This window comes from Nomascus leucogenys, chromosome 9 (assembly GCF_006542625.1).
Source record: "Nomascus leucogenys isolate Asia chromosome 9, Asia_NLE_v1, whole genome shotgun sequence".
NCBI lineage: Eukaryota > Metazoa > Chordata > Mammalia > Primates > Hylobatidae > Nomascus > Nomascus leucogenys.
In genome coordinates this window covers 59,810,157-59,838,006 of record NC_044389.1, presented here as the reverse complement: position 1 = coordinate 59,838,006, position 27,850 = coordinate 59,810,157, and the positions used below count along the sequence as shown (strand labels likewise).

Here is a 27,850-nt window from a genome sequence, read left to right as displayed (position 1 = left end):
GGGAAACCCACTAATTCTTTCTGGTCTCCAAAGGGACTACTCAGAAGAAGTTCGTTTTAGCAACAAAGAGACTGTTCTATTAGGAATACAAAGAGTTAATTCTCCCCAAACTTTATTGCCTTTCCAAAGATATAAGTTTTAAGAAAAATAAAAACCTTTCAACACCCAAATCCCATACCCATAAGTTAAACTGAAACCCTTGAAAGGGAACCACAAATCTTTTAAAATAAAAATGACAGCAGACATCCTAAGAAGAACAAACATCCCCAAAATAAACAATAACAACAAACAAACTTATGAGCAAAACTGAAAGCAGTCATAAAAAGCTTTTTGATATTTTTCTTTGGTGATTTTATCACAATCTATTGGTTCAATTAGAGTAGACAAAATCTCTAGAGGCTTTAAAAAAAAAAAAAGGTAGGATGTACCTCAGCAATAGTAAAGTTCCAAATCATGACAGGCAAAATTCCAATAAAAAGAATGAATGAGCAATAAGATTCTTCTATATTTTCTAATCTTGAAATATAGATATATATTGCATAATAATAATAATATTTAATGAGACAGTTATAGAGGATGGTGGTTAGAAACATGGATTCAAGCCTAAAACCATAATACAGCTCCACAACTTACTAGCTGCACAGCCTTAAGCAAGTCACTAAATCTCTCTGTGTCTCAATTTCCTCACAGGTAAATCAGAGACAAAAATAGTAGTTGTATCAGAGAGCTATTGTGACAAATAAATGAGCCAATACATGCAATACATGTAAAGGGCTGGCACATAAAAGTCAGATATAACAATTTCATAATTATATAATAAACAACCGCCACTATAGAATCAAGCCTGACTTTTTAGAATAAACTAAGAAAAAAAAAAAGGAACTTTACATTCACCCAGTTCTCTGCTGGTATCTGTTCTGCTATGGAGCTCACGTCCAGTAGGGAAGTGGAGCAGGACACTCCAGTGAGGTCCACCCATGCCCTTTGCCCTTTGAGTCTGGGGCTGATCTTTCTGTCTCCTGACACTGAGGCAGATTTGGGGATTAGGGCTCTTCCCCAGCAGCCTCTTATCCCAAAGGGTAAGAGAAGCAGCTCACAGCAATTGCTCCCCTGCTTCCCCAGTGTCTGATTTTTAGCTCTTAGCACCTCCTCAATAGTAGTCCAAATATGGTTCTGCTTTCTATTAATTTCCCTTCTTGCCTCTGGTTTTGATTCCAATCCTCCAAAGATAATGAGAAGCATAACAACACTCATTTTGCAGTGAGGAATGCTTTCCGCACTAGATTCAAGACATCTTCTGTTCTCTAATATCTCAGGCTTCCTTCTATCTGTTCTTATTAGAGAGTCCCGGCCAATCATTCAGTCTCCCTTCTTTTCACTCTATGTGTCCCCTCTAGAAAATCACACTCATTCCTGTGTTCCATGCACCATCTATCTGATGACAAGTCATAAATCTCTATCTCCAACCCAGATCTTTCCTCTGAGCTTCAGACCCATCCACAATTGCTTATCCTATATTTTCAACTGCTTCTCCAACTAAATATGTCCAAAACTGAACTACTCATCCTGCCTTCAAACCCTCACTTTCCCTGTATTCCTTAGCATGGTGGGCCACCACCCACACCACTGGCCAAGTCAGAAACCTGGGATTCAACCTGGAGCCTCCTTCTCTTACGTCACACACATAATAAAAATGAATTCCCATCTACTTTACCTTCCATACCATTATTAACCAATAAAAAGAAATGTATTCCTGGACAACAATTTACCAAAACCACTATTCCCTATGTCAAACATTTAATTATGCTGATGAAATAATTTCTTCTTGATGAGACTCAAGCCAGCCAAGTGGTTTTGTACTCCTCATCATCATCCTATAGATGAGATGAATTATCTGCCTCTTCCTCCAAATCCTTTCCACTTCTCCATCTAAAGTGAGAAAGATAGGAAGCTTAATCCCAACTTAGCCTTTTGCTAGCTCCATCCCTACTAACACTTATTTATATTCTTTTTGGCCAATTAAAACTTCCCTGGATTGTGGCCATATCAATCAGAGGAAAGACAGGAGGACAAATCCAATCTAGCCCTTATGTTTTCACATAATTTTCTTTTAAGGCATGGAGGTACTCCTTGTTACGCAGCACTCATTTTTTTTTCCATATACCTCCGGCCATAAAACATACACGCATACGAAAATGACAGAGGCTAACCCTAAAACCAATGGAAAAAGATACTTAGACAATGTTTTCCATCCATCCAACCTACCCACTGATCATTCTTGCAAAATGGCCAATGCCATCATTCAGGGACTAACTCTCCACTTCATGTATGACCAAATACTTACTATGTTTTTCCCTTATCTTGCTGTCTGTTAGCCAATTTTCCTTATCCCTTGACTACCTCCACCAGAAAGTATGATTAAAAACTTAAAATTTAAAGGCCAAACAGTCCATCTCACTACTGTTTTATAACTCTGATAAAGATTTGGTGAGGTTGAAATTCTGTCTCAGGGGATTTCAATTATCTCTGCCTTTGAGGGCTAACTATCATTACAGCTAGTGATACGCCATGGACAGCTTATCTCCCATCTCCCCAGTGTGGGGCAAACTAATTATTCTACTTCCAACTGAACAACATAACTTGCTTTCCCTTCTTCCCCAGATCCCTTTCTTTCTCCACTGAAGAGTACAAACAGCCAAAACAAGGAAGCCCTTCAATAACAAAGAGTGAAATGTGCTTTTAAACATAACAGGAAACCTTACCAGATCTCTCTTCCTGCCTCCTTCTAGCTAGCCTGGTCTGAGGCAAATAATAATACAGGAATGTTGACATGTCCGAAGCCTACATAAACAAACTGGGACATTCTTTAAGTCTTGCATCTATGGCAGAAAAGCTTGCCTAATCCCCAAAGTAGGTAAAAATCAACACGGGCATAGAGAAAGACCACATCCCTTCCCACATGGTTACATATTGATGCAGAAATGAATATCCCACTTCCAGTTTCTTGAGGGAGGCAGAGCCTGTCCAAATAACGATTTGTGAACAAGTCATTTGGCTTTACAGTCAACAGTGTCAACAATACCTTCTGGGGTACAGGGTAACAGAGAGTTTTAAGTGCCATTTAAAGAGGTTATGCAATAGCTGTCAAGAAATTTCAGAGGAAAAAAAATATTTGGTATCTAGGTTAGGTTAATATCACACTTCCTCTCTTCTGAATCTCCTTGGAAACTATTATTTGACCCAAATGAGTCAGATAATTTCTTAAGGAGGGCTCCAGCTGCAAATATGAGGATATGCATTGTCCTAGCTGTTTGCTGCTGAGTGCTGATTGGGGAGTGAAAAGCCACCAGCAGCCCGAGGGAAAGTCTCAATTTAGGGGAGAGGCAAAAATTGAGTGGCAGCACTGTGGCAACCCCAGTGAGCTGGAAGAGCACAGGGAATCTCAGCAAGAGGCCATGTGGAGGATGGTTCTCATTCCTGTGGGGGAGGGATCCTGAAAAAGTACAGTTGCTGTCTTCGAATCAAGGAATGGATGAGCAAGATTTTTCCTAACCCCAGGGAGAAAATCTATACCAGTCTGAGAGGGGGAGAACAGGCCTTGCTCTGAGTATGTTCTGCGAGTATGCAATGACTGGAACCCCCGGCTCTCTTCCCAGCTCCCACAATGCACTTGTGCCCCTTTCCTTATGACCAGGGCTTTCTCTTCATTTACTGCTCTTGGCATTACAAACAGCCTTCAGGCAGGGGCCTCTCCATCATTCCCTGTCATTGAGGTCATATATTAAGAGCAACTGCTCAGCTGCAGTGTCAGAGCCGAACTTGTTCCCTGCCCCAGCACAATGTACAGATAGTCCATTTTGGCCAGATGCAAAATAAAATCTTTCTCACTCTATCTAACAATTGTTCCTGTTATCACGGGGCAATGTCTACTGAAGAGCATTTAAAGTGCTTTATAGATAAAATAAAGAGCTTGGTGCTCAGCTAAAGAATGAATTAAACACTTCTCTGTCATTACTGTGGTGCTCATACTTATATCAGGCACAGTTAAAATTTATCTAGGCAATACGCATTTCTAGATAAAAATAGTCGAGTTCCTCTTTACAAAACACATGTGTATAATATACAGTTTTGAGGAATATGGAAAAAAAAATCCTGATACAAGTGAAGTGTCTGAGCCGTAAGCAAATACACCCTAACTTACTGATTTGTTGTTCATGTCTACATGTTGGTCACACTAAGCAGGTAGACACTTATGCCCATAATGTTGTAACTGCTCAAAGATGCTTCTGGAAGCCCCATTCTACAATCAGCTTTGGGCCTGGGGCAGTTTTATTTTAACTTTCTCAAACTTCTTTTGAGAATGAATGTACTATGTAAAATGGTCATAAGACATCTGAGGTTGAGACTGATGAAGAGAATCGGTGCTCTTGAGAAGGAATGTGAACAAAATCCTGAGACTAAGACTAACATGGGTTGTATGCCACGAAATTTTAAGAATTGAAAACTTCCCTCAAATAAGGGCAAACAGCAACTCATGGTAAAGACCCAAACTTACATGGCTTTATAAATGGGGGACATTATAAAAACTCAGTGTACTATTTTATCATTATATAGCAAGCAATGGTGAAGGCATTTGATTACCTGGGGCAGATTTGGTGGAGCTTCTAGAGACCTCCCCTCTAGTGTCCTGGCTTCCCAAGCAGTATGAAGTGACTGATGGCTGGGGTTTCTGCTAAAACTGTTCTGTAGGGTGGCTGAGTGTTTCTCTAGATTGCTTTTCCTGGTAGGAAAGCCCCAAACCTTGTTTCATGGCCTTTGTGGAAAGATGCTGTAAGCTAATTTAGTCCCTCTGATAAAGCCCCTTTCTGATCCTACTAGCTGGGATCAATTTTGATGTCTGATTCTGACCTCAAGGAAGAACATTCTCAGAAAAATTCTCAGAGGACAAGAATATCACACCTTTTAGGCAATAGAGGACCAAGCCCCACAACTAAAACACCCCCAAAACATTTGGCCTTTAAATTTGCCTGGGATGGATCCTGCTATCTCCTCTCCCATTTGTGTCCCCCCAAAATCCCAAGATGTACCTGTCATCTTTATTTATCTGGTCTCCAAATCCCACGGTGTCAACAATGGTTAACTTCAGCCGTACATTGCTTTCCTGAAGCTCATAACTTCTGGCTTTTAACCGAACACCTGGTTCATTGTGAGTAGCTGGGTCACTTTCAAATTTGGTGTTGAACAAAGTGTCCATTAACGTGGATTTGCCAATGCCTGTCTCACCTACATAACCACAAAAGAAAAATCAGAGAATGTCAATGTCTCTCAGACATCAGTTCAATTCACCAGTATTTTTTTCATTAGTCATGATTATAAAGTTTAAAAAAGAAAAACCGCCACCAGAAATGCCACTGTGAAGAGAGAATTCTTTCTATGTGTAATCTATGGAATACCTTCCTAAAATGCCTCAGTGAATTTCAGAAACTATTTAGCAGAGAGGATTTCAAATTTACAGATCAAGAGATTCTTCTTTACCTCTGGATAGAAAAATTTTACTCATAAGATTGCCCGTGCTCAGTTTGTGTATTACAAGAACATGAACTTTATCTCTTTCTCTCCTGAATGTTAGAGTATAAAACTATATTACTTAAGGGATAAAAGACTATACTGTTGAATTTCTGTTACTTGAAACAAGTGATTCCATTTACACTGAATTACCTAAAAGATCAGTTAATTCAACATCAATATGACACCATGTCATAGAAAAGAATTACATTATTCAAAATAACACTCTTGATGACAATAATAACTAATGTCACTGAGTGCTCACTTTGTGCCAACCCCGGTGGCAAGAGCTTCTAGTGCATTATCTCCTGTATGTATGTATGTATGTATGTATGTATGTATGTATGTATGTATGTATTTTTGAGACAGAGTCTCGCTCTGTCGCCCAGGCTGGAGTGCAGTGGCGTGATCTCAGCTCACTGCAACCTCCATCTCCTGGATTCAAGTGATCCTCCCGGATCAGCCTCCTCAGGAGCTAGAATTACAGGCCCATGTCACCACGCCTGGCTAATTTTTGTATTTTTAGTACAGACAGGGTTTCATCATGTTAGCTGAGCTGGTCTTGAACTCCTGACCTCAAATGGTCCACCTGCCTCGGCCTCCCAAAGTGCTGGGATTACAGGCATGAGCCACCACGCCCAGCTACATTATCTCATTTAAACCCTAGTACTACTCCCATGAAATAGGTACTACTGTTTCCTCCATGTTCAAGGTGGAACACTAGGCTTAGATGAGATTTATGAGTAACTTGCCTAAAGTCATTGCTAAGTGGTGGAACCAGGGTTCTAACTCAAGTCTGTATGGTTCCAACACCTGCACTCAACCAAGACAGCAGCCTGATTTTACCATTACACAGAAAACTGACTGCCTAACATTTTCTAGTTATGGTTATATTAATCCCTCCATGTTTTTATTTTTCTTTATCCAGCTGGAGTCAAGAAGCCAAATATTTGTGGCTTCTTAGATAGTTTTCCCAGCTTCAGAGTGAAGTTTGTGACAATGAAAGTAAATGATGTCAAATGACCTTATTTACACTGATAATTCAACTCAATAAGTGTTTACTGAGGCTTCATATATGCAAAGCAGAGTGGCAGGTATCTGGAACCACTATACCAATCATATGATGACACCCAAATGTGGAGCTATGAAGAACTGCAGCCCAATCCTCAAAATAACACCAAGCAAATTCTCTCTTAATTCTAATTCTTATGTTGAGTCAAAGACAGTTGGCGATGAGAAAAAAACAGCCTTATGTTCGTGGTGGTGGTGGCTGATCATATGATGATGGAGACAAGGGGGTAGAAATCCAGAAGCATTAGCCCTAGGGATACCTTTTTTCTTTCTTAATCTGGAAAATTTCTCAATTACATTTCCAGCTCAATTTCAACTTGCCAATATAGAACAGCCCTTTCAACAACTTCTAATCCCAGTATGTTCCTAGGAGCATCCCCTCTTCTAAGGATTGCTATAATGACTTTAAGGATGGTAGTGTTCTATGGAAAAAAGAAAAGCTCTGGGCAACCCTCCCACTATGATGACAAAATCTACTTACTAGTTATAAATTCTGTATTTTATACTCATTGCTTTCCAACATAATACAAAAGTGAAGGAGGATGAAGTCTTTCTGGATTTGAGCTTTCTCTGATTAGAAAAGCCTTATATGGCTTGCCTCTAACTATGATGATTCACTTATAGGATAAAAGTTGGTCAAGTATATTCATCTTCCTCTTTAACCTTTCCTGTTGTGTCCCTGAACATCTAAGATCATAGAATTTCCTCTTTAGTCATCCTTCATTCAGCCAGTATTTTTGTAGTGCCTACTATGTACAAGTTCTGTGCCAAGTTCTGAGAATTCAAGAAACTAGCCTGATAGGGTGTTCTCCTACATCTTAGAATCTGGTCTAGAACATGACTGAATAATACCAGTCAGACTCTAATTTATCATTATGGGAACAACATTCTAAGTGTTTGTCATAACCGCTTTCCTCTTATAAGCAAGACCATCCTTTACATCCATGGCCCTGCTAGTTGGCCACAGACAACCAGACCATGGCTAGGTCCCTGACCTCAAGGCAACCACGGAAGCCCAATCATTTCACTATGAGCTGGGGCTCCACATTGGAGAGTGGCCTATCTAATCACAGTTTTTCTCTTTGGGCGTTTGAATGAGATACATGCAATCCCCACACAGTGTGATGGCATGAAAAAGAAATGATAAACAAAGACAGGTAAGTAAGCAGAAGCCATGAGGCAGCAAAGGCTGTAAGTAAACAGAAGTCATGCTGCAGACAGAATGTAGGCTGGGAATACAGGAAAGAGCAGATAGATGGGGTAGAGTATTGGAAATCCATCATGAAATTAATGCTGGGGTGCTCACTGTGTGACAAGCATAGGTGCAGAGATGAAGTAATGAATAAAAACAGACACTGACGCTGTTTGCACTTCTGTAACATCCTGAATGTCATTCCAGATCTCTATGGGGTCTGGCTGTGCAGCAGTTGAGACGGTTTCCTGTCTTCCTTACTTTCCTGAATAGTCTTACAAAAAAAAAACCCTCCATAAAAGCAATATAAAACCAGTCTCTGCTCCCTAACCTGAAAGAGTTTAACAAGTTCACACTCACCATTCATGGCTTAACAAATTAACTTTGAGCAAAACAAAGTTACTGTGTAGTGGATACAGAAATAAAACAGGGTTCTCACTGGTAGTCAATATTGAAGGTACTTGAGTCATTTTAAGTACATGCTACAAGTGTAACATTCTCAAGCAGAGCCAACTTCTTTTCAGGATTTACCTATTTTTAGAATACGAAAGGCACAAAAGCAGATCTGCCGTATAAAAGTTTCTCCTTTATGGGAAAGGCTCTGTCAGTAGAAAGTGACCTACTTAACTTTCATCTTCTTCCCTAAGAATAGCAATAAAGACTTCAATTACATGGCAAGGATTCTAGGTTACCTGGACAAGTCTGAAATTATCATCTTATTTTACTAGGTTGAAAATTGCTTAAGCGCCCATGTGAATCAGGAACACCATACTTTTTAAAGGCATGGTAATTTTAATTATCATTTACATTAAGGTGGAAATTACAAACAATTAGCATACCAGACCCTACTTATAGCACAGGGTTAATCAATGGGTTGAAAAAAACCACTGTTCCTCTAAACTTTGGTGTGCTTTGCTTTCCATTTCTATGCTCTGTGCTTTTAAGAGCTGTAATTAGACACGGCAACTCCAGCAGCAGTGTGATTCACCAAAAGCAGTTCAGCAGGAAATGGCAGCTCTTGGAATAAAAGGAACTCTAGAAGAACTAGGGAAGTTTTTCAATGCATTAGCTTTTTTTCTTTAACAGACAGGGTCTCACTGTGTTCCCCATGCTAGTCTTGGACTCAAGCAATTCTCCTGCCTTGGCCTCCTGAAGCACTGGGATTCGTTTTTGAGGCTTCTCTCTAATCTTTGTAAGCAGAATCTCATCTATACTTTTGAGGACCCATAAGACAAAAATTTCTTTCTAACTGAATAACTAAAAGCCTACTAGGCATAAGCTCCAATTCAAACCAAACAACCATAACAATATTTTCAGAAAAATCAATGACTAACTTTAAAGTATTTCAAAACTCCCTAGCAGAGTGCCTGGCACAAAGGAGACATTTATTAAAAGTTAATTGCGGGCCAGGCACGGTGGCTCACGCCTGTAATCTCAACACTTTGGGAGGCTGAGGCAGGCGGATCACCTGAGGTCAGGAGTTCGAGACCATCCTGGCCAACAAGGTGAAACCCCGTCTCTACTAAAAATACAAAAATTAGCCAGGTGTGGTGGCGGGCACCTGCAATCCCAGCTACTTGGAAGGCTGAGGCAGAAGAATCCCTTGAACCTGGGAGGTGGAGGTTGCAGTCAGTGGAGATTGCACCACTGCACTCCAGCCTGGGTGACAGAGTGAGAGACTCCATCTTAAAAAAAAAAAAAAAAAGTTAATTGAAAACAAAAATGATCATGGTGATGATTTATACAGAGATATGCCACTGTGATAGATTTTTTCAGAGTTTGTTGTTTATTTTATCATATATTCATCTGCCTAAACACTCTATTGTTACAGTAATTAGAGACCCTATTAAAGTGTTATCTGGGACTTCTGTTTTTCCTATTCCTGCCAATGCTAGTAAACATGATGCCCACATCATAAGGGAAAGCACTCCTACCTTTTCCATTCTATTCTCAGGCTTATTTAACCTACAAGCTCAAAGGTGAACAAGGCAGGGGAAAAACAGAGGGATTGTATTATTAATTAGAAGGTAACTGTAGATTGAACAAATTGTTGATCTGTGATTCAGCATCTTTTACTCTAATTGCCAAGACTGGCTACTTGAGTAAGTAACTGTGCATGGGGATCTGCCTGCCTTCCCTAATTATTCTAGATTTTACTCTTGGATGGAATCAGAGAGTCAGAAAGCTACATACCTAAGTTGCGTTGTTCTTGTTCCTCATAGAATCACCTTTGATGAAACATACTCTGGCATAAGATGAGCCAGCGTGTGGCATCTGGCATTTCATTAAACAATTGCACTGACTTGGAGAATGCCCAGGAACCCAGACCACTACATACACCAAATCTCTTTTCTGAAAATCCATGGAGAAATTTTTCCAGGTAAAGCTGTGTTTCATCTGGAGCAATCATTTTGTTTTTACTTTATAGATACTATAAATCTGTCGTATGTTAAACTTTTTGCTTGTGTTTAGCATATAACACATGCTCACTAAATATCTGCTAATGAATGAGTGAATTAATAAATTTACTCCATGCTCTGACCACTAAGCTGAGAGAAAATGTAATACTTCATCAATTAATTGCTATAGGCAGGCCTGATGGCACACTCTGAGTTCTGACTCTATCCCTGGCTTCACCTTTATTTTCTGGGGTTAATTTTATCTTCATTCATTTTACCCTATAAGCCATTTACATCCTTTCCTGGAAAAACAAGACGGGATAAAAATGTTTAAGATTTGATTGTAAATTTCCACAATTTATGTTGACACTATAGCCTTGGCTAAGATGGCCTTACACTTACCTGTTTTCAATTCCTGTTCTCTCATCCCTTCAAAACAATTAAGGTTGAATTGTGGACAAATTTTCTATTTCAAAATGTATTACTAATTTACTTTGACTCTACTATCAAACTGTCTCTTCTTCAAAAGCAGAGATGTTACAGTATCTTATTCACCTTTGTATGTTCACAAGGAACGGACAGACAGCTGGATCAATGTGGATGAGGTTTTTTCGTAGAGTTAGTATCATTTTGGAAAATGGATGAGAAAGACATACAAATTTAAAATTATGAAAAAAGGCTAACTGCTAATTTAGATCTAATTTAGATTCTCTGGAGAATTACAGCATGGGTAAAACATGAAAGGCTTTATTTAAACTAAAATGTAGCTTCAGGAGTGATTTAGGTGTGTTGTAGCAAAACAGAGAGTAGGGGAATGATGAACTCCTGGGTGTTCTGTTATCTCATTTAACATCAGAATTCTCTTCCCAGTTAAATGAAAACTATTCTTCCTCTATTACATGCCTTCCCAGGACCAACAGAGATGGGTTCTAACGGCAGACATTTAATTCATTATCTCTGAAACTAGACTTAGTTCATGCCAGGACCATTTTCTGCCCTGTTTTATTTCCTCTGCTTTCTTTCAACCTACAGGCTCATGCCACAAAACAAAATTACAATTCTGAGACATTTTTGGTAAAAATTTTCCTTACTGGGATCATAATTTTATTTTTTTATCCTTAATTCCCTCCCATATTTATCACAAAAATGTAAATTCATGCTATAAATATCACACATGTGCATACTGTGCAAAAAAATACAAATGGGCAGTAAGAGGAAGGGAGTAAGTAAGGAGGAAAAATTACCATGGATGCTGTTAAGTTAAATATAACACCTCCTCCTCTACGTGGCTGTCCAAATATTTTGATCTACTTTTTATAGACTCTTATTTTAAAAATAGATGGACCATTGATTGACAGTAAGTTTTTTCTTATAAAGATACTATGCTATAAAATATCTATGGCAAAGGAATTTGACATTTAACTCTCTGAGGATGATATTTAATGCTGACATTCCTAACTCCCAAAGAGCTCACGCTGGCCCCAAACAAGGGGCTCCAAAGGGTTATGGAAAACGACCTGGAGAGTTAGATATGCTGACAACGAAGGATATCCAGGATTTCTTGTGGAGTGGAAAAAGGAAAATGCACAGGATGAACAGCATGATCTCATTTGTGTAAAAGCAAAACAAGAAAGCACCTATATAACTGTGAGAAAGCTGTTTTTATCTGTCCAGTGTGTCTCTCTCCCAAGCCCTATCTCCTTTCTGATCCTGTCTTCTTGCCTATGGGGAACCTCGTATGTTTTGGAGTGAACTGACTCCATCTTCCCCCAAGGCTGAGCGTGTGACTGAGTCCTGGCCAATCAGTGAAATCCTGACTGTTTGGTGAGACGTGTCAGGAATGCCTTGTTCCTTCCCCTGAGGTTGCTCGGCTGGTGATGCAGACGGAGCCAGACTGCTGTCGTGAGGAAAATGCCTGAATGTGAAGCAAGCAGAAGCAGGATCAAGAACCAGAGACACAGGCTTGATGGGGCTCGTTGAACCCCTGGAGCCAGCTGCTCTTAATTACCCAATTCACCATATTACCTTTTCAGTGTGTGTTAGAGGGTGGGGGAGAGTCTTAACTGGGTTTAAGCTAGATTTCTGCAATTCTCTGTGGAAAATTTCCTGACACAAGAATACTAAAAGAGTGATGCAACATGACTGGCTTTGAGAATGGATGGAAGGAGCCAAGAGCCAAGGAATGCAGGCAGCTTCCAGAAGCTGGAAAAGGCACGCACTCTCCCTAAAGGTTCCAGGAAGGAATGCAGCCCTGCGGACCCATACTGGACTCCTACCTACAGAACTGTAAGCCACCAAAAGCAATTTCCTAATACAGAAAGATGTCAAAAGTTTCTAGAAGAATCCCACAGTGTTATCTCTGTGAAATGGAAATAGGGGTGGGAGATGAAAGGGAAGTGTTTTATAACATTTTAAACAACAAATATATATTATGTTCATTAGTTTGAAAAACTAATTTTAAACATGTTTAAGAATAGAACCTGACAAATATCTAAGAATCACACGTATTGTAACCCACCCAGGAGACTCCAAATAGGGCTGCTTTACACGTCTAACAGGGCAGCACGACTTGGTCTCTGAGGAATTCAGCATCTGAATTGTCTTATTTAACACAAGGAGTCAGCCCCTGAGCCAGCACACCCCACTGCACACCACATACCCAGTTAAACCAGGATCCCACCGGAAGGCTTTCCCCTACCGTCCCCTGCAGGAGCCAGGACAGAACTCTCAGACATGTTCTTACAGCTGATTTTGGAGACAGGGCTGGGGAGGCACTGAAGAGAAGCCAGAATAGTAATTGGCCTGGGATTACAACTGAGCATACTTTTCAATAGAAAACCAACAAATCGCCAACAAATTGCTATGCTAATGAAGAATTGCCCTGCTCTGCAACGAGCATTTATCATGAGAGAAAGGACAACCATTCATGCCACTCTGTAGAACTAGCTGCCATTCGGGAGGTCTCCTGCTGAATTTTAAAAGGCTTCATGTAGGGAAAAGGGGAAAGCATGAGATGAGAGTTGGCTGTGTTCTCTCCAGTCTTTCTCTTATCCAGTGCTTAAGATATAACGCCAGGGAGCTAGTTGGTGTAGCATGCCTGCCAATTGTGGCTTTCTACTAATGAATGCCCAGCGCAGAGGCTACATGCAGTAGAGTCATCAAGAAGTTCAAGAAGCTTTTAAAAAAGAAAAATATCTGCACTCCCCCCAACTTCCATAACTGACAAATAAGCAAATGGTGGTTCTCACATTGAACACACACCTTTTCTAAATTCTCTTTGCTTTACTTGGACAAGAAAAGTAAGTCTGACACATTCTGCCAAGCTTAGGAAAACGACAGTCCACTTGGCTACATACAGAATTCTTTGATCTGTCTCAAAGTGATGTCTCAGAGGGAAATGCCCAGAGGACAATGCCAACAGATCAACACAGCCCAAACCACTTCACTGCTGTTTCACCTGCCATTCATCAGGCATGATGGGGAGAGAGAGGAACAGCCACCTGTTCCACACACACTTCTCCTTCAAACTAACAGGAAATTTATATTTTTATTTTCTTTATCCCCCTTCCTTTCTACCTTCCTCTTCTTAGTCCAAAAAGGATATGGCATACAAAAAATTAGCTGGGCACGATGGCGGGCACCTGTAATCCCAGCTACTCAGGAGGCTGAGGCAGGAGAATTGCTTGAACCCGGGAGGCAGAGGTTGCAGTGAGCCAAATCGCCCACTGCACTCCAGCCTGGGCAACAGGCAAGACTCCTCAAAAAAAAAAAAGACATGGCTAGAGGGGTGAAGAAAAATACCAAGGCAGAGGCCTAGTCCAAAGTAAAATGTTTAAGGGATCTTAACAATATTGTAATGATCAGTTGCTTGACTGTATGACAGAAATACTAATAGTAATTTGAGTAACATGACAAAACATACAACGCATTTACCTAAACACAGCTCTCAATCTTTATAACTTGTGACATGTATAAGGCAGATATTTTGCCTTGTTTTACTGATGAAAAAAAGAGAATAAACATGTAATTCTTACTTCACTGAAGCATGTCTCTCCGACAGTTACCTGTCAATATCTAAGGATCAAATTTCTTGCTGTGTGGCTGATGAATAACTTACCAACACAAAGGATGTTGAAACAGAATCCTTGAGAAGTAGACTTGTTGACCAGCTGGTCAGGGAGGCTGTCAAATCCCACATGGCCAGACAAAGACAAGTTTCGAAGCTCTTCATTCTGGAATTTCAGGGGAGAAAGATTTGAGTGTCCATGAACCATGCCACCTGGATATCACATATCACAAACATTACATTCTTTCTTCTTCCCTTGACATACATGGAAAAAGGAGACCCCCCCCACAGCTGTCTTGGCTTCTACACAGCTGAGGGCACTAACAACTCCAAAAACAAGCTCTTTCCACAAAAATCACAGTCTCCCAAAGCAGACCATCTCCCTGAGCATCTCATTCCTTGTTACAAGTGTACTGGTCCAGGGAAATTTGAGCTTCTAGAGGTGACTATTTCAGGTATGCATTAAGTGACCAAAAAACACAAAAACCTCCAGCCATTTTGATCACTTTCATTACTCAAGAAAAGCTTTCAATTTACTGTCAACTCATAGTGAAAAAATATTTAACACTCTTCCAGATACATAAAAGAACTTTGAAAAGCTCACAGTGGAGGATTCATACTCCTTACAATGATGACAATGCTCTACCTACCATAAATGCAACATATTTAAAACTTCTCAGCACATGAGCTGGTTTCCTCTCCTCCATTAGTTTACAGGTTTCTTGAGTCTTCTTCCCCCTCTCCACCCTGTAGCTCCTAGCACAGGCTCTGTAACTGCTGGACTTTTGCAGAGTTTACCGATGTAGACTGGGGTAAGGTAGTTATCATACATTTAAAAATCACACAGGATATGGCTGGAAGCTAAAGTAAAATCACTGGGTGATTTATGCTGTTACATAAAATGGTACTGGCTGCCCCCACAACTTTGAATGCATCCCATGGGTGTTGGAGATAATCTGTGAAACCTTTTTTTCTCAAGATGCAGAGATCAGCTACAGTCCCTCAGTTATATCATGGTTATGGTTTGCAATTTCAGAAATTAGACACTGAAAGTCTTCTCCTTGGAGACAGGACTCCTAGTGTTCTGGCTATGTTGTCAATGAACTTTATATTCAAAATACTGGAGTCCAGGTGAGAAAATGATCCTCAAAGCTCCATTTTTATTTTTATTATTTATTGATTGATTTTTATTATTTATTTTTTGAGATGGAGTCTCACTCTGTCGCTAGGTTGGAGTGTAATGGCACGATCTCAGCTCACTGCAACGTCTGCCTCCTGGGTTCAAGCGATTCTAGTGCCTCAGCCTCCCGAGTGGCTGGGATTATAGGCACGCGCCACCACGCCCAGCTAATTTTTGTATTTTTAGTAGAGATACGGTTTCACCATGTTAGCCAGGCTGGTCTCGAACTCCTGACCTCATGATCTGCCTGCCTCGGCCTCCCAAAGTGCTGCAATTACAGGCGTGAGCCACCACACCCAGCCATTTTTTTTTTTTTTAGAGACAGGGTTGCACTGCCACTCAAGCTGGAGTGCAGTGGTGTGATCACAGCTCACTGCAGCTTCAAACTCCTGGGCTCAAGTGATCCTCCAGCTTCAGCTTCCCAAGTAGCTGTGACTACAGGCATGCGCCACCACTCCCAGCTTCAAAGCTCCATTTTATTTAAAAAAAAAAAAAAAAAAAAGCTCTGTACAGGATCACTTAGTCAATGTTTTCAAAAGATTGGTTTTCATCATCCTATTTTTATGTTACGTAATCATGAGGGTGATTTCTTTTAATAAGCAAGGACTAAGACCCCATTTCAAATGTTTGTGGTCACTATATAGGCACAGAAATGTGACTCCAGAAATGCAGTGATTTTAAAGGACTTCAATGGTTTTATTAATAATAAAATGTCTAAAGTCCATATCAGCTCTAAAATTCTGATTCTGTGAAATAAGACTAAAAGCCACCACACTGCCTGAATACCATGGTGGCAGCTGCAGATTTGAGGTCAATGGGACAGACAACAGATGTCTAGTCTATGAATAGTTTCCTTGAAACCTGCCAACAGTGAATATGAGACTCACGAGTAGGCACTTATCCTTGAACAGGATGGCATGGTAGGCAGCTCACCAAACAGCTTCGAGGGCAGGCCCCAGTGGGCAGCAGTCCTTGTAGCTGGGCAAGCCTTCCAACAATACTGTACTTCTTCCAACCCCAATCCTTATACCTGCCCCTTCCTCTTTAGATACCTCAAAGGTTCAGACAGCAGGTATTTTTAGGGTGTTTACCACATCCGCCAAGACTTGGGGGAGGCGGGTTTGAAATGAGTCCTGGGTTATTTTTAGAACTCTTTCCACCAAGCTGTGCAGTAGCTGTTGTGTATCAGGCTAGGAGAAGCCATGGCACCAGCCTTCACTTCTGCTGCATCACTGATTTCAACCGTTCATGAATGGTATGAAAGAGACAACGCAGGGCAGAACCATCATCCCACATTCCCTCTCTTCACCGCCGCATAATTCTTTTAATTTCAGGGGGAGGGGAGAATGGTTTATTGCTCTGGATTCTGGATTGCTGGGTTTTTAGATACCAGATATCCACCTATGAACCAATCCTGGGAAAGAATCAGAGTTAGTAATTATAGCTTTCATCCCAGAACCCAAAGCTCAGCATCTCATATTCTCACCGTTTCCAAAACATGAGAAGCCACCCACACACCCACTAAGTATTTTTATACCCATTGAAAACCACATACAAAATGAAGGGTTATAAAACAGTTTGGTCTTGACATTTTTGAAATTTGAAGTTGTATCTTTAGAGTCTGTCTTCTAACACTATAATACAGAATATGTAAATTTTATAATACAGTTTTTACATTTCATAATTTGAGCCTAATTCTCTGCCCAGTATTAAAGGAAACCTGAGAGTCACTGCCCATCAGTATGTGATAGGGGAAAGGGAAAAACAAGTTCCTCCTCTGGTTTATGAACAGGCTTAAAAACTGGAGAGAACGGCACTGGAGGACATGCACAGGGCAGCTCTGAGCACCTTACCCAGTGCCTCCAGCACAGCAGCTGAACCGCATCCCTCCAGTCCAGCATTTTATAGCTCTTCCTTTAGCTACCACAAACCAAGGATTGTGGGGTCTTTTTTGAGTCTCCAGGCCCAGTTTCAGGGAACTGCATATATTCCATGTCGTTAACACTAACACATCTGGAAACGACTCCCTGAATTTCTCTCTAATATTGAACTGTGCTTGGCGTCGGGTTCTGAATTTCTCTCAGAGGAACACTTCTCTTGGGTTGTCCCATCTGTACTTCAAACTTGATGTTCATGAAACTGAAATCATATTCCTCTATCCCAAACTCGCCCCTTCTCCAGAGTTCCCTGTTTCTGTTAACAGTACTTAGCTATGCTTGAGACCACCTTGCCTCCCACCATCAACTCTGAAGTCTTATCAATACTACATCCTCCACATTTCTATTCCTACTAATTCAACAGCCTCCCAACTGGCCTCCCTGACTTGATCTCACCCTCTGTAATACTTCCTCCCTCCACCTTGCCATCAAGGGGATCTCACTACTCAAGGTCCCCAATCCAAACTCCTTGTCCTGTCATTTCAGGGCCCCATGGGCTAACCCCAAATCTCCATTCCTACTGAATCTCCCACTTCTCCCCAGGGAGCACCTTACTCTGCAGTTAAATTAAATGACCACTGTTCTTGGGACAAACCCAGGTTTCTTCCCATCAGAATTTACTCACATTATTTCCTCTACGTGAAAGGGCCTTACAGCCAGTGTTTACATATCCAAATCTTCCAGATCCCAATAAAATTATACCTCCATCATTGTCTTTATTATGAAATCTTGGGGAAAATTTCACCAAACATTCTTCTGATCAATAAAAGGAAAATGCAGATTGAAAAGCGGCTCAAGCTATTTGGAATTCCATCATGATAATAACAGCTAACATTTATCCCTTCCAATGCTCCAGAAAAGCCCTAATTTCTCTCTCTTAACAATTCTATAAATTAGTTACATTATTACCCAAACTCAATTTACAGATGAGAAAACAGAGGCACCGTTTAGTAACTTGCCCAAGGTTTCCCAACTAGTAAAGTCAAGGTGCTGAAATTGGAACCCAGGAAGTCAGGTTCCAGAGCTGTCGAACGTAGTCACTGCTATCTCATGAAACTGAAATTTATCTTATGAACTGAATATTAAGTTCCCAGGTAGCCCCAGACAGTACAATTATTTCAGCTGTTATAAAAATCCAATACATTAAAATAGAAGGAAAAAAATACTCTGAAACCATGATTCTTTGGCAACCATAAGAGGTGGAAATTGAGAATTAGAACTGGCAAAGTAGCTCCAAGCATATTTTCACTGATCCTGGCAATGCCAAGACCAAATATGATTTTTGTAGTGATGGCACATGAAACCCATAATATAATGCTTAGTTTTAACCACTTTTGAAAAGAAAGTGCCAACACAGAACCACTAAGTAAGTAACTATAAGACCTTAATTGATTTAGCCCTCCATTTTCTAATCTACCTAGTGAGGATTTGTAATTAGATAATTTCTACAGCCCACTCCATCTTGAAATGGATTATGACTAACCTTTATGGTATAAAATAAACATGTTTTTCACTTGACAATTTCACTTTTCTCTTTTTAGAACATATCCTCTTAGATACAATTATTTATTTGTTCATTCAAAAATACCCACTGCTCAAAGCACTAAGAAAGCTAAAATAAGTTATTTTTATAATTCATTGAAGAACACTGCAGTTCCAACCCTTAAGAGGTTTTACAATGTAGTAGCAGAGCTAGGACAGATGTAAATGTAGGACTATGAAGGATAAAAGTCATCAATACCATGGCGTCAACTATGGGAAGGCATGGAGGAGAAGTAGTTTTTGGCTAGGGAAATTCAGGGGGTACCTTTTAGGAAAGCTAAAGTTCCCCAAATCTATCAGTGAAACAAAAGCCCAGCTTGCAGAACCCTTCTGGATAAATGTTATCTATGCCCAAAAGGTCACTTTCTTATGAATGTATACCTGAAGTGTATAATTGGTAGTTTTTCAGAAAATTCCCAGCTGACTTCATTATTGAGATAATTATAAAACAAATTATGTAAGAATGTGTGCCACCACCTACATTCTGAGTGCTGCTGTAAAATATGTTCCACAATTCCAAATCTTGCTTCACCAGAGAAGGGCAGCAAAAGGCTTAGAGTCAGACAGACATGGGTTTGAATCCCAGCTTTGCTTTCTGCTTGCTTTAGTCTCTGTTCTGCCCTCAGTAAAAACAGGAAGAGGTGCTATGCTCTCTCATACATATCTCCTTGGCAGGGTTGTTGGGAGGAGATAAAGAGGTACGGATGAGAGTGCCTAGCACTTAACAGGTCTTCTGAAACTTAGACTTCCTTTACCTACAGTAGCTAGGAGGAAGAGGCAACTATCATTTAAAAATCTGAAATTAATCAGAAGTTCTATTACTGCTGCTAGGCATTCCAGGAGAAGCTGCTGACCAGCAAAGCTCTCGGACATATGAAGAAGGTAAAATCACAATAAAAATAAAGTGAACATAAAGAAATAAAAAAAGAGAATGATGATTCTAGCATGAAGAAAATCCATTCCTAAAGCGAAAACTCATTTACAAAGCTGGAGGAAAAGCCACAGAATCACATTCCTGTTTGCAGAATCAGCAGTTAGCAGAATCCACATCCTCCCCAGCTGGGAAGCGTTCTGGATTCCCCATCACTTTTGCTTCTGCAGTCATGCACCAGTTCGCGATGAGGAAACATTCTGAGAAACATGCCAGTAGGTGATTTTGTTCTTGTGTGAACATTCTAGAGCAGCAGTCCCCAACCTTTGTGGCACCAGGGACCAGTTTGTGGAAGACCATTTTTCCACAGACAGGGTTGGTTTGGGGATGAAACTGCTCTACCTCAGATCTTTAGGCGTTAGATTCTCATAAGGAACGCACAACCTAGATCTCTCCCATGCACAGTTCACAACAGGACTCAGGCTCCTATGATAATCTAATGCCTGAAGCTGATCTGAAGGAGGCAGAACTCAGGCGGTAATGCTGACTAGCCCATCACTTGCCTCCTGCTGGGCAGCCCAGTTCCGGACAGGCCACGAACTGGTCTCAGTCGGCAGCCTGGGGGTTGGGGACTCCATCCTGGAGTGTACTTGTGAGAGGTGAAGCCAGCTGGACTTCCTGGGTCGAGTGGAGACTTGGAGAACTTTTCTGTCTTACAAGAGGATTGTAAAACACACCAATCAGCACTCTGTAGCTAGCAAGGGGATTGTAAAATGCACCAATCAGTGCTCTGTAAAAACACACCAATCAGTGCTGGAGCTAGCAAGAGGATTATAAAATGCACCAAACAGTGCTCTGTAAAAACACACCAATCAGTACTCCGTAGCAAGAGGATTGTAAAATGCACCAATCAGGAGGAGTCTAAAAGTAGCCAATCGCGGGGAGGATTGAAAAAAGGGCACTCTGATACAACAGAAACAGAACATGGCGGGGACAAATAAGGGAATAAAAGCTGGCCACCCAAGCCAGCAGCGGCAACCCACTCAGTTCCCCTTCCACGCTGTGGAAGCTTTGTTCTTTTGCTCTTCACAATAAATCTTGCCACTGCTCACTCTTTGGGTCCGTGCCACCTTTAAGAGCTGTAACACTCACCGTGAAGGTCCGCAGCTTCACTGTTGAAGTCAGCAAGACCACAAACCCACCGGCAGGAACAAACTCCAGACACACACAAACCTAGATGGTATAGCCTACTACATACTTAGGATATATGGGATAGCCTATTGCTCCTTGGCTATAAACCTGTACAGATTATTACTGTACTGACTACTGTAGGCAACTGTAACACAATGGTAAATATTTGTATATCTAAACATAGAAATGGTACAGTAAAAGTGCAGTTTTATAATCTTACAGAACCACGGTTTTATATGCGGTCCATTGTTGACTGAGAGTTTGTAAAGCAGTACATGACTGTATTTTAATCCAACCCTGGGTCTACTGAAATTAACAAGCTCGGTGTGCCCAGATGGATTTTATTCACCATACTTAAACTGAAGTGATATCCCTTTTCTTTACTTTTAAAAATGAAGTGTTTCGGTAGATGTGGTTAGGTAGGCCATAGCCTCTGATCCTTATCAGCAGGCGGAAGCAAGAGAGCATGTTACCAAGGTGATATTTGAATTGTTTAATCCAAACAAAATTACATTTCCATTTGAAAGCAATATTTAATTTTTACCTTTAAAATCAGGTATTACAATTTAAGTTTAGAAAGATTTTTCTCTTTAAAATTTATTTTTTTAATATAAGAGATAACATTTATGTATTCAGGTGGAGAGCTGGAGATTTTTATTAACAAGACATGGTGATTACATTTTTCTCAACACCTCAGATTATGGATAAAGTATACTGATCCAAGTCACTTAATCCTCGGGCTTATGTTTCCTCCTCTGTAAAGTGAGGAGATTTAACCAAATTACCTCTAAACAAAGTCTCTGGTTCTTTGTTTTTTCTAATTCTAAGGCTTCTTGAATCTGGATGTTAGAGATGCATAAATCCAATTCTGTCATTTTGCTTAAGGAAAGCCAACACAGGGTGAAAAATTCCTGGTAGCATATTTGCTCTGGCCAGATCAAGACGGCTCAAGTTTTAATTGACTCATGAAAGGGAGTTTCTATCAGTTATGCTGGGAAACTCCAAACCAAATGGAAATCTGTGTGCATAACCTCTGTGTTTTCCACCTCAACTTTTAATTTCTGCTTAACTACAATACATATGAATTAGCTAAGAAAGTTATGTACCCACTCTTTACAAATGCTCTGCTTAAAAGCAATTTCTTTTTGTTTGGCTATATCTCCAGTCATCCACGAGATTTTTGAAAAGTGGATTTATATCCTCAAAACAAAACCTAGGGCTGGGCACAATGGCTCACGCCTATAATCCCAGCTACCTGGGAGGCTGAGGCAGGAGGATCACTTGAGCTCAGGAGTTAGAGGCTGCAATGAGCCAGGACTGTGCCACTGTACTCCAGCCTGGGTGACAGAGTGATATACTTTATTTCAAAAATAACAAACAAACAAACAAACCTAGGAAATAACTTCTAAGTTAGTTATCTGTTCTCAAAAAGAAAAGTAAATCTTTATTCATGCTTTCATTCATTCAGCAAATATTCATTGAGTACCAATGTGGGTAGAATACTGTGTTAAATGCTAAGGATACCATGATGAAAAAACAAAGCCTCCCAAACTCATGAAGCATACAGGGTAATGGGACACACAGATGTCAATCAAATAGTCACAAATACATAACCATAAAGCTATCCAAAGGACGGGATGCTGTGTAGCCTTATAACTCATGTGATTAACTACTCATTCTTTGAGTGAATTCACCAGCCTATAGTATGTAAAAATATGTATTAGTCCAAAGCACTGTTGGATATTAATTTAATAGGCAGCCCCTGTGTACAGCTGATGTGCAGGTTTCACATATTCAGATGAAAACAAAGTCTTTCTGAGCAGCAGTACCTGATGGGAGAAGGCAGAAATATCAGGACTCAGGTTTCAAGGGAACAGATGTCCAATTTTAAAGAGAGCTGAGATGAAACCATGGGGCAGCAGAGGGCAGAGGAGACATGTACGGTACACTCCTTTGAGCTCTGTATTTTCTCCTTACAGAATACCCACTTGGAAAAGAGAAGAGGTACATACCCCTTCATCTTAGGTCATGTCTTTTTCTGAGGTCCTATTTGAGTAGTACAGATGCCTCTGAGCCAAAGAGAGGTAAAGAAAAGAACATGCTGTGTCGCACACAAAATCTTTGACTGACAACCAGCCACTTCCCAGTATCTGGAGAAATTCTGGCCTCACGAACTGTCTGCAAAGTAAGTTTTATTCAAGTACCCTGATTAATCATTTCTGTAGATACACACTCGTATCTGATTGCATTCTAGAAAGTATTGAATTGGTTTCATATTCTCTTTAAAAAAAAAAAGAAGGTTAGTGGGAAGATGGGATACACCCTTAGTTCTCAGGCAAAAGGGAAAGCACTGGAATGTAAGGTTTCGACCCAAACCACAGCTATGAAGCCAGCATCGGGATGCTTTCAAAGCTAAGCATTGCTGGGGTAACTTTCATAATATAAAATGTCTGGACCATCTCATTACCGATGAGAATTGCATTCTTTAAAGATGATTTGAACAACATTTGCTACTCTGCTTGTCATCTATACCATGAAATCCCATGCCTACAGCCAAGAAAACCCCCAAGGAAATTGTCTCACACAAGCAGCAGAACAGAGAGCACCAGGCGGCAGTGAGGAACTGTTAAGAGAAAAACCATATGGTAATATAAGGAAAGAACAACTTCTCAGTGCAGCCCAGCTGGAAGCTGAGACTAAGGAGGAGCATCCAGGGGCCAGCCCCTAGGTCACAAAGCCAGGTAAGTAAGCTTGGAATGCCAAACCCAGGGAGCCACTCTGGAAAACACATCATATAACCAAAAAAGCACTTGATTAATACTGAATAATTGTCCCAATTCCAAGTGCTATCTCCAAGTAAATTTCTCCAAAAGACTCCCAGTAGAGGAACACATTTTGCTTTTCCAGATCCTTACAAAATTAATGCTGTGTGGAGGTTTTCTTTGGGGCTGGTAAGATTTTAGGGAAATGTTACCTTTTAATTGTTTTGTTTCTGTAACATTTGAATTATTAAAAAAGAAAAAAAGCTGTACTCTTATAATAGAAAATATATAAAATTTTTAAAATCCAGGAACATCAATTAACAATAATACTAAATTAATAAAGATCTTTTCTGAGGAGGTAAGCCCACAATATTTATTGTAGCTAATAGGTAGGTTAACAGAGTAAAATAGAAGAACTTAATTTTTCTAATAGTAGAACCAAGTCATGTTGAAAGTGACAGGAGGAATCAGAAAAGTGGAAAAGTGTAATGGAAGGTGCCTGACAGGTGAAGTCAAGACGAGAGCACCTCTGTCATAGTTTAGCTGTGTGACCTAGGGTATTTAACTTTGCCTCAGTTTTGTCAGCTTTAAGATACATTCTCTCACAGGGCTGTTGTAAAGAATTAATTAACATATTTATCTTTTGTCAGCTCATTTTACACACTTTTCTTGCCCATCCTTGCCCACAACTTTAGTAGCCAACCATAAGCTAACAAGTCCCTTGTCATGACCCACAGCCCACTCTCCTCTGCTGGGCTTCCTACTGTACAGCATGGCCCAGGCATCTCTAAGCCAACATCTCGGTGGAACTCAGCCTATCCCCATTCTCAATTCAAATAAGTCCTCCTATTTTTTTTCACGCCAAATAGCAGCAACGTCTACTTCAAGGTATGAGAGAGTCCCCCAGAATAACATGTATTAGCATGCATCTGATAAAATCTGCACAGTTATAGATCTCCACCCTCTTGCAGGAGAAAAAAAAGCCCACTGTTTAATCAGCTTAAACCCTCCCCTATCCTCTGAATTGGACAGTGAAGACTTGAAGTCATCAGTATCATGTTAGCTTTTCTCCTCTGTGCCCTGTGTATACCTCTAACATTTACTGGTCACCCACCACACCTTTTTTGGCCAAATTTTTCCCACTCTGCCCTTTGGACATAACTACAACCAGCCTACTACCAGCTGATTTCCATCCCTAAGCCCTGAAATCCAATGACTAACTTTGATATTTCTCTTAACGCTGCCCTCATTCGACTTCACCAAAATTTGTAAGCACGTTGTTGTTTCAACAGAAGTCATACTCTCCAACCTTCTCATTTTCAGATAAGGAAACAGGTACAATGGCTACTTGACTGCTGTTCTTTATGCATGGGCCAGGTGGAGACAGAGTGAGGCGCGGGAGAACCCAGGACCCTGGTGCCTGGCGCACCTTCCCTCCATTACACTTAGGCCCGCTTGCAGATAAGAGCTCACATTGGTTGTGGATGAAGCTGAATCTAAAAGGCCTGGAAATACCATGCTGCATTCGTTCTCGTTCTTCCACCTAGACCTGCAGCCCCTTTTGTCTCTACAGCCTACTCAGGTTTACCTGGGACTAGAGTTTCACCTTCATTCCATCAGAAATTAAATTTCGCATATGCTTCTTAGGAAAAACTCTGTTGAAAGGCAGTCCCCAGAAACAGGTATCTTAAGTGAACAGAGCCCCAGAGGCTGCTTACAACCCCAGATAGGGGGAGGAGGGGAATCACTAGCAAAACAGCATTTCAGCAAACAACCACCAAGTGTGAAAATCCAAAAATTGTACAAAGCGAGAGCACTTTTTTCTTAGAGACAGAATGTTTTTCTACAAGTCTGTGTAAACTCTTGAGAAGTTAAATCTAACTGGACGCCAAGAATTAACAACAACAAAAAAGACATTTTCTTAAGTTTCCAAAGACCACAGTCTCTCTCTGAGCCCAAGTGACTAATGCCTGTAACAGCCGAACATTACAAAGTGCTGACCAGCAGAAAGTCTGTTTGGGAATGACAAGGTCCACGTGTGCATTCCAGGGACACTTACAGATTCTGCAGTACTCCAAGGAAGACAGGGTGGGAGGGAAGCAATGTGACAAATAGCCAAGAAGTATTTATAAAGGCACGACCCGATTAGAAACAGATGCTGCAGCTGCTCTCTTGCACTGGCCCACATCAGAGATGATGAGAAGCCCTTCACCCAGCAGCCACCTAGGAACGCTAATGAGCAAAGCAAGCGGGGAAGTGGGGAAGAGGTGACAAACCATTTCAAAACCCTCTTGCTGTCCAGTGGGTCCCAAACAACCCAGTTCCATTTAAGACATATCACGTTTCTTGCACAGCATAAAACCACCCACTTGTCTCACTGTTGTTTATTTGGGTCATTTTTGTCCCTCCTGCCCTGTCTTTATCCTATGGAATATCTTCAAAACAGTGATGAATAGGAGGTCAAAGAGAATTAAGAGGCTCAAAGTAGTTGGAAGTTTTTTTCTCAACTTTTTATGTCCTGTGCTACTCATATTCACACATCTATTCCTCAGTATTTCCTGTTTGGGAAATATTGTGGCTCAGTTCATCTATTTCTATTCACTGAATGCATTCATCAGCAAATAATGAAACATGGATGGGACACTTCCTTCCCAATGCCACCATTTCTATCACCGGATATAAATTAGGCACTTCCTTTCTGAAAGATACCATATATTACTGTGCCTTTCTGAAAAGGCAGGGGATTTTCAGTTATGGTAATGGCCATGTGATGGCAGTCTCTGTGAGAGAAGAAAAAAAAAAATCCAATCCAGTTCCAAGCAAGTCATGAACAAAAGCACCAGGGCTGTTTCCCCCAGTCACAACCTGGCTGCTTTCTTCTCCCAAAGCATGTTCAGTTCCTAATCCAGGCTGACCTAGAACATCTGAGTCCAGTGACACATTTTCAGCACCTGAAAATTGAGGAATTATACCAGAAATGACCAAAACCATGATACATATTGAGGAAATAAACATAACAATTAACATCTGGTCTTGCTCTACAAATATTACTAAACAATTATGGCCAAAATCCTCAAGTCTTCCTAAGAGTTCTTTTTTTTTTTTTTCCCTGAAATGGAGTCTTGCTCTGTCGCCCAGGCTGGAGTGCAATAGCGCGATCTCGGCTCAATGCAACCTCCACCTCCAGGGTTCAAGAGATTCTCCTGCCTCAGCCTCCGAGTAGCAGGGATTACAGGCACCTGCCACCATGCCCAGCTAATTTTTGCATTTTTAGTAGAGACGGAGTTTCACCATGTTGGCCAGGCTGGTTTTGAACTCCTGACCTTGTGATCTGCCTGCCTCGGCCTCCCAAAGTGCTGGGTTTACGGGCATGAGCCACCATGCCTGGCCTCTAAGAGTTCTACTGTGTCTTAATCTCAACCCTGGATAAAACACTATCAGGATGGAATAGAGGTTGTTTACATAAATGTGGGGCATGTGCTAGTTTTCTATTGCCATATAACAAATTATCACAAATTTAGTGGCTTAAAACAACATCCATTTATTTGCAGTCAGTTTCATAGGTCACAAGTTTGGGCATGGTGTAGCTGGACTTTCTGCCTGGGTTATCACACGGCTGAAATCAAAGTGTGGGCCAAGCTAAGGAGGTTGTCCTCTCAAGGCTCTGGGGAAATACCCTCTTCCAAGCTCATTCCAGATGTGGGCAGACTCAATTCCTTGCGGCTATAGGACTGAGGGCCTTCTCTCCTTACTCGCTGTCAGAGGCTGCACTCAGCTCCAAAAAGTCACTGACGGTTCCAAGCCACGAGGTCACCTCTGTCTTCAAAGTCAGCAATGAAAAATCTGCCTGTGTCCCTCTCACATGTCAAATATCCTTCTTCAGGAACAGTCTGGTTCCTTTTAAGGGACTGTTTAATGAGGTAAGGTCCACCCAGGTCAATCTCCATTTCTAAACGACAGCTGTGCCATAACCTACCTGTGGGAGTGATATTCACAAGTTCTGGGGATTATGCAGAGCGTGTACACCAGGGGGCTGGGATCTTGGGGCCATTTTTGGATTTTGCCTACCAAAGT

General features: G+C 40.8%; 1 protein-coding gene across 9 annotated transcripts in view; it reads right to left on the bottom strand.

Annotated features, from left to right (window-relative positions):
* The window catches only part of SEPTIN11 (septin 11), a 139,104-nt gene that overhangs the window by 28,884 nt on the left and 82,370 nt on the right, over positions 1-27,850 (bottom strand). For all 9 annotated transcript variants that reach the window (XR_004031723.1, XM_030819027.1, XM_030819025.1 and 6 more), the window contains 2 exons: positions 14,345-14,459; positions 5,088-5,283 (listed from right to left, as the gene is read on the bottom strand). Coding sequence is in view for 8 of the 9 variants with exons in the window: in XM_030819027.1 (XP_030674887.1) it covers positions 5,088-5,283; positions 14,345-14,459 (311 nt within the window). In the remaining variant the exon portion in view is untranslated. The remainder of the gene's footprint in view (positions 1-5,087; positions 5,284-14,344; positions 14,460-27,850) is intronic.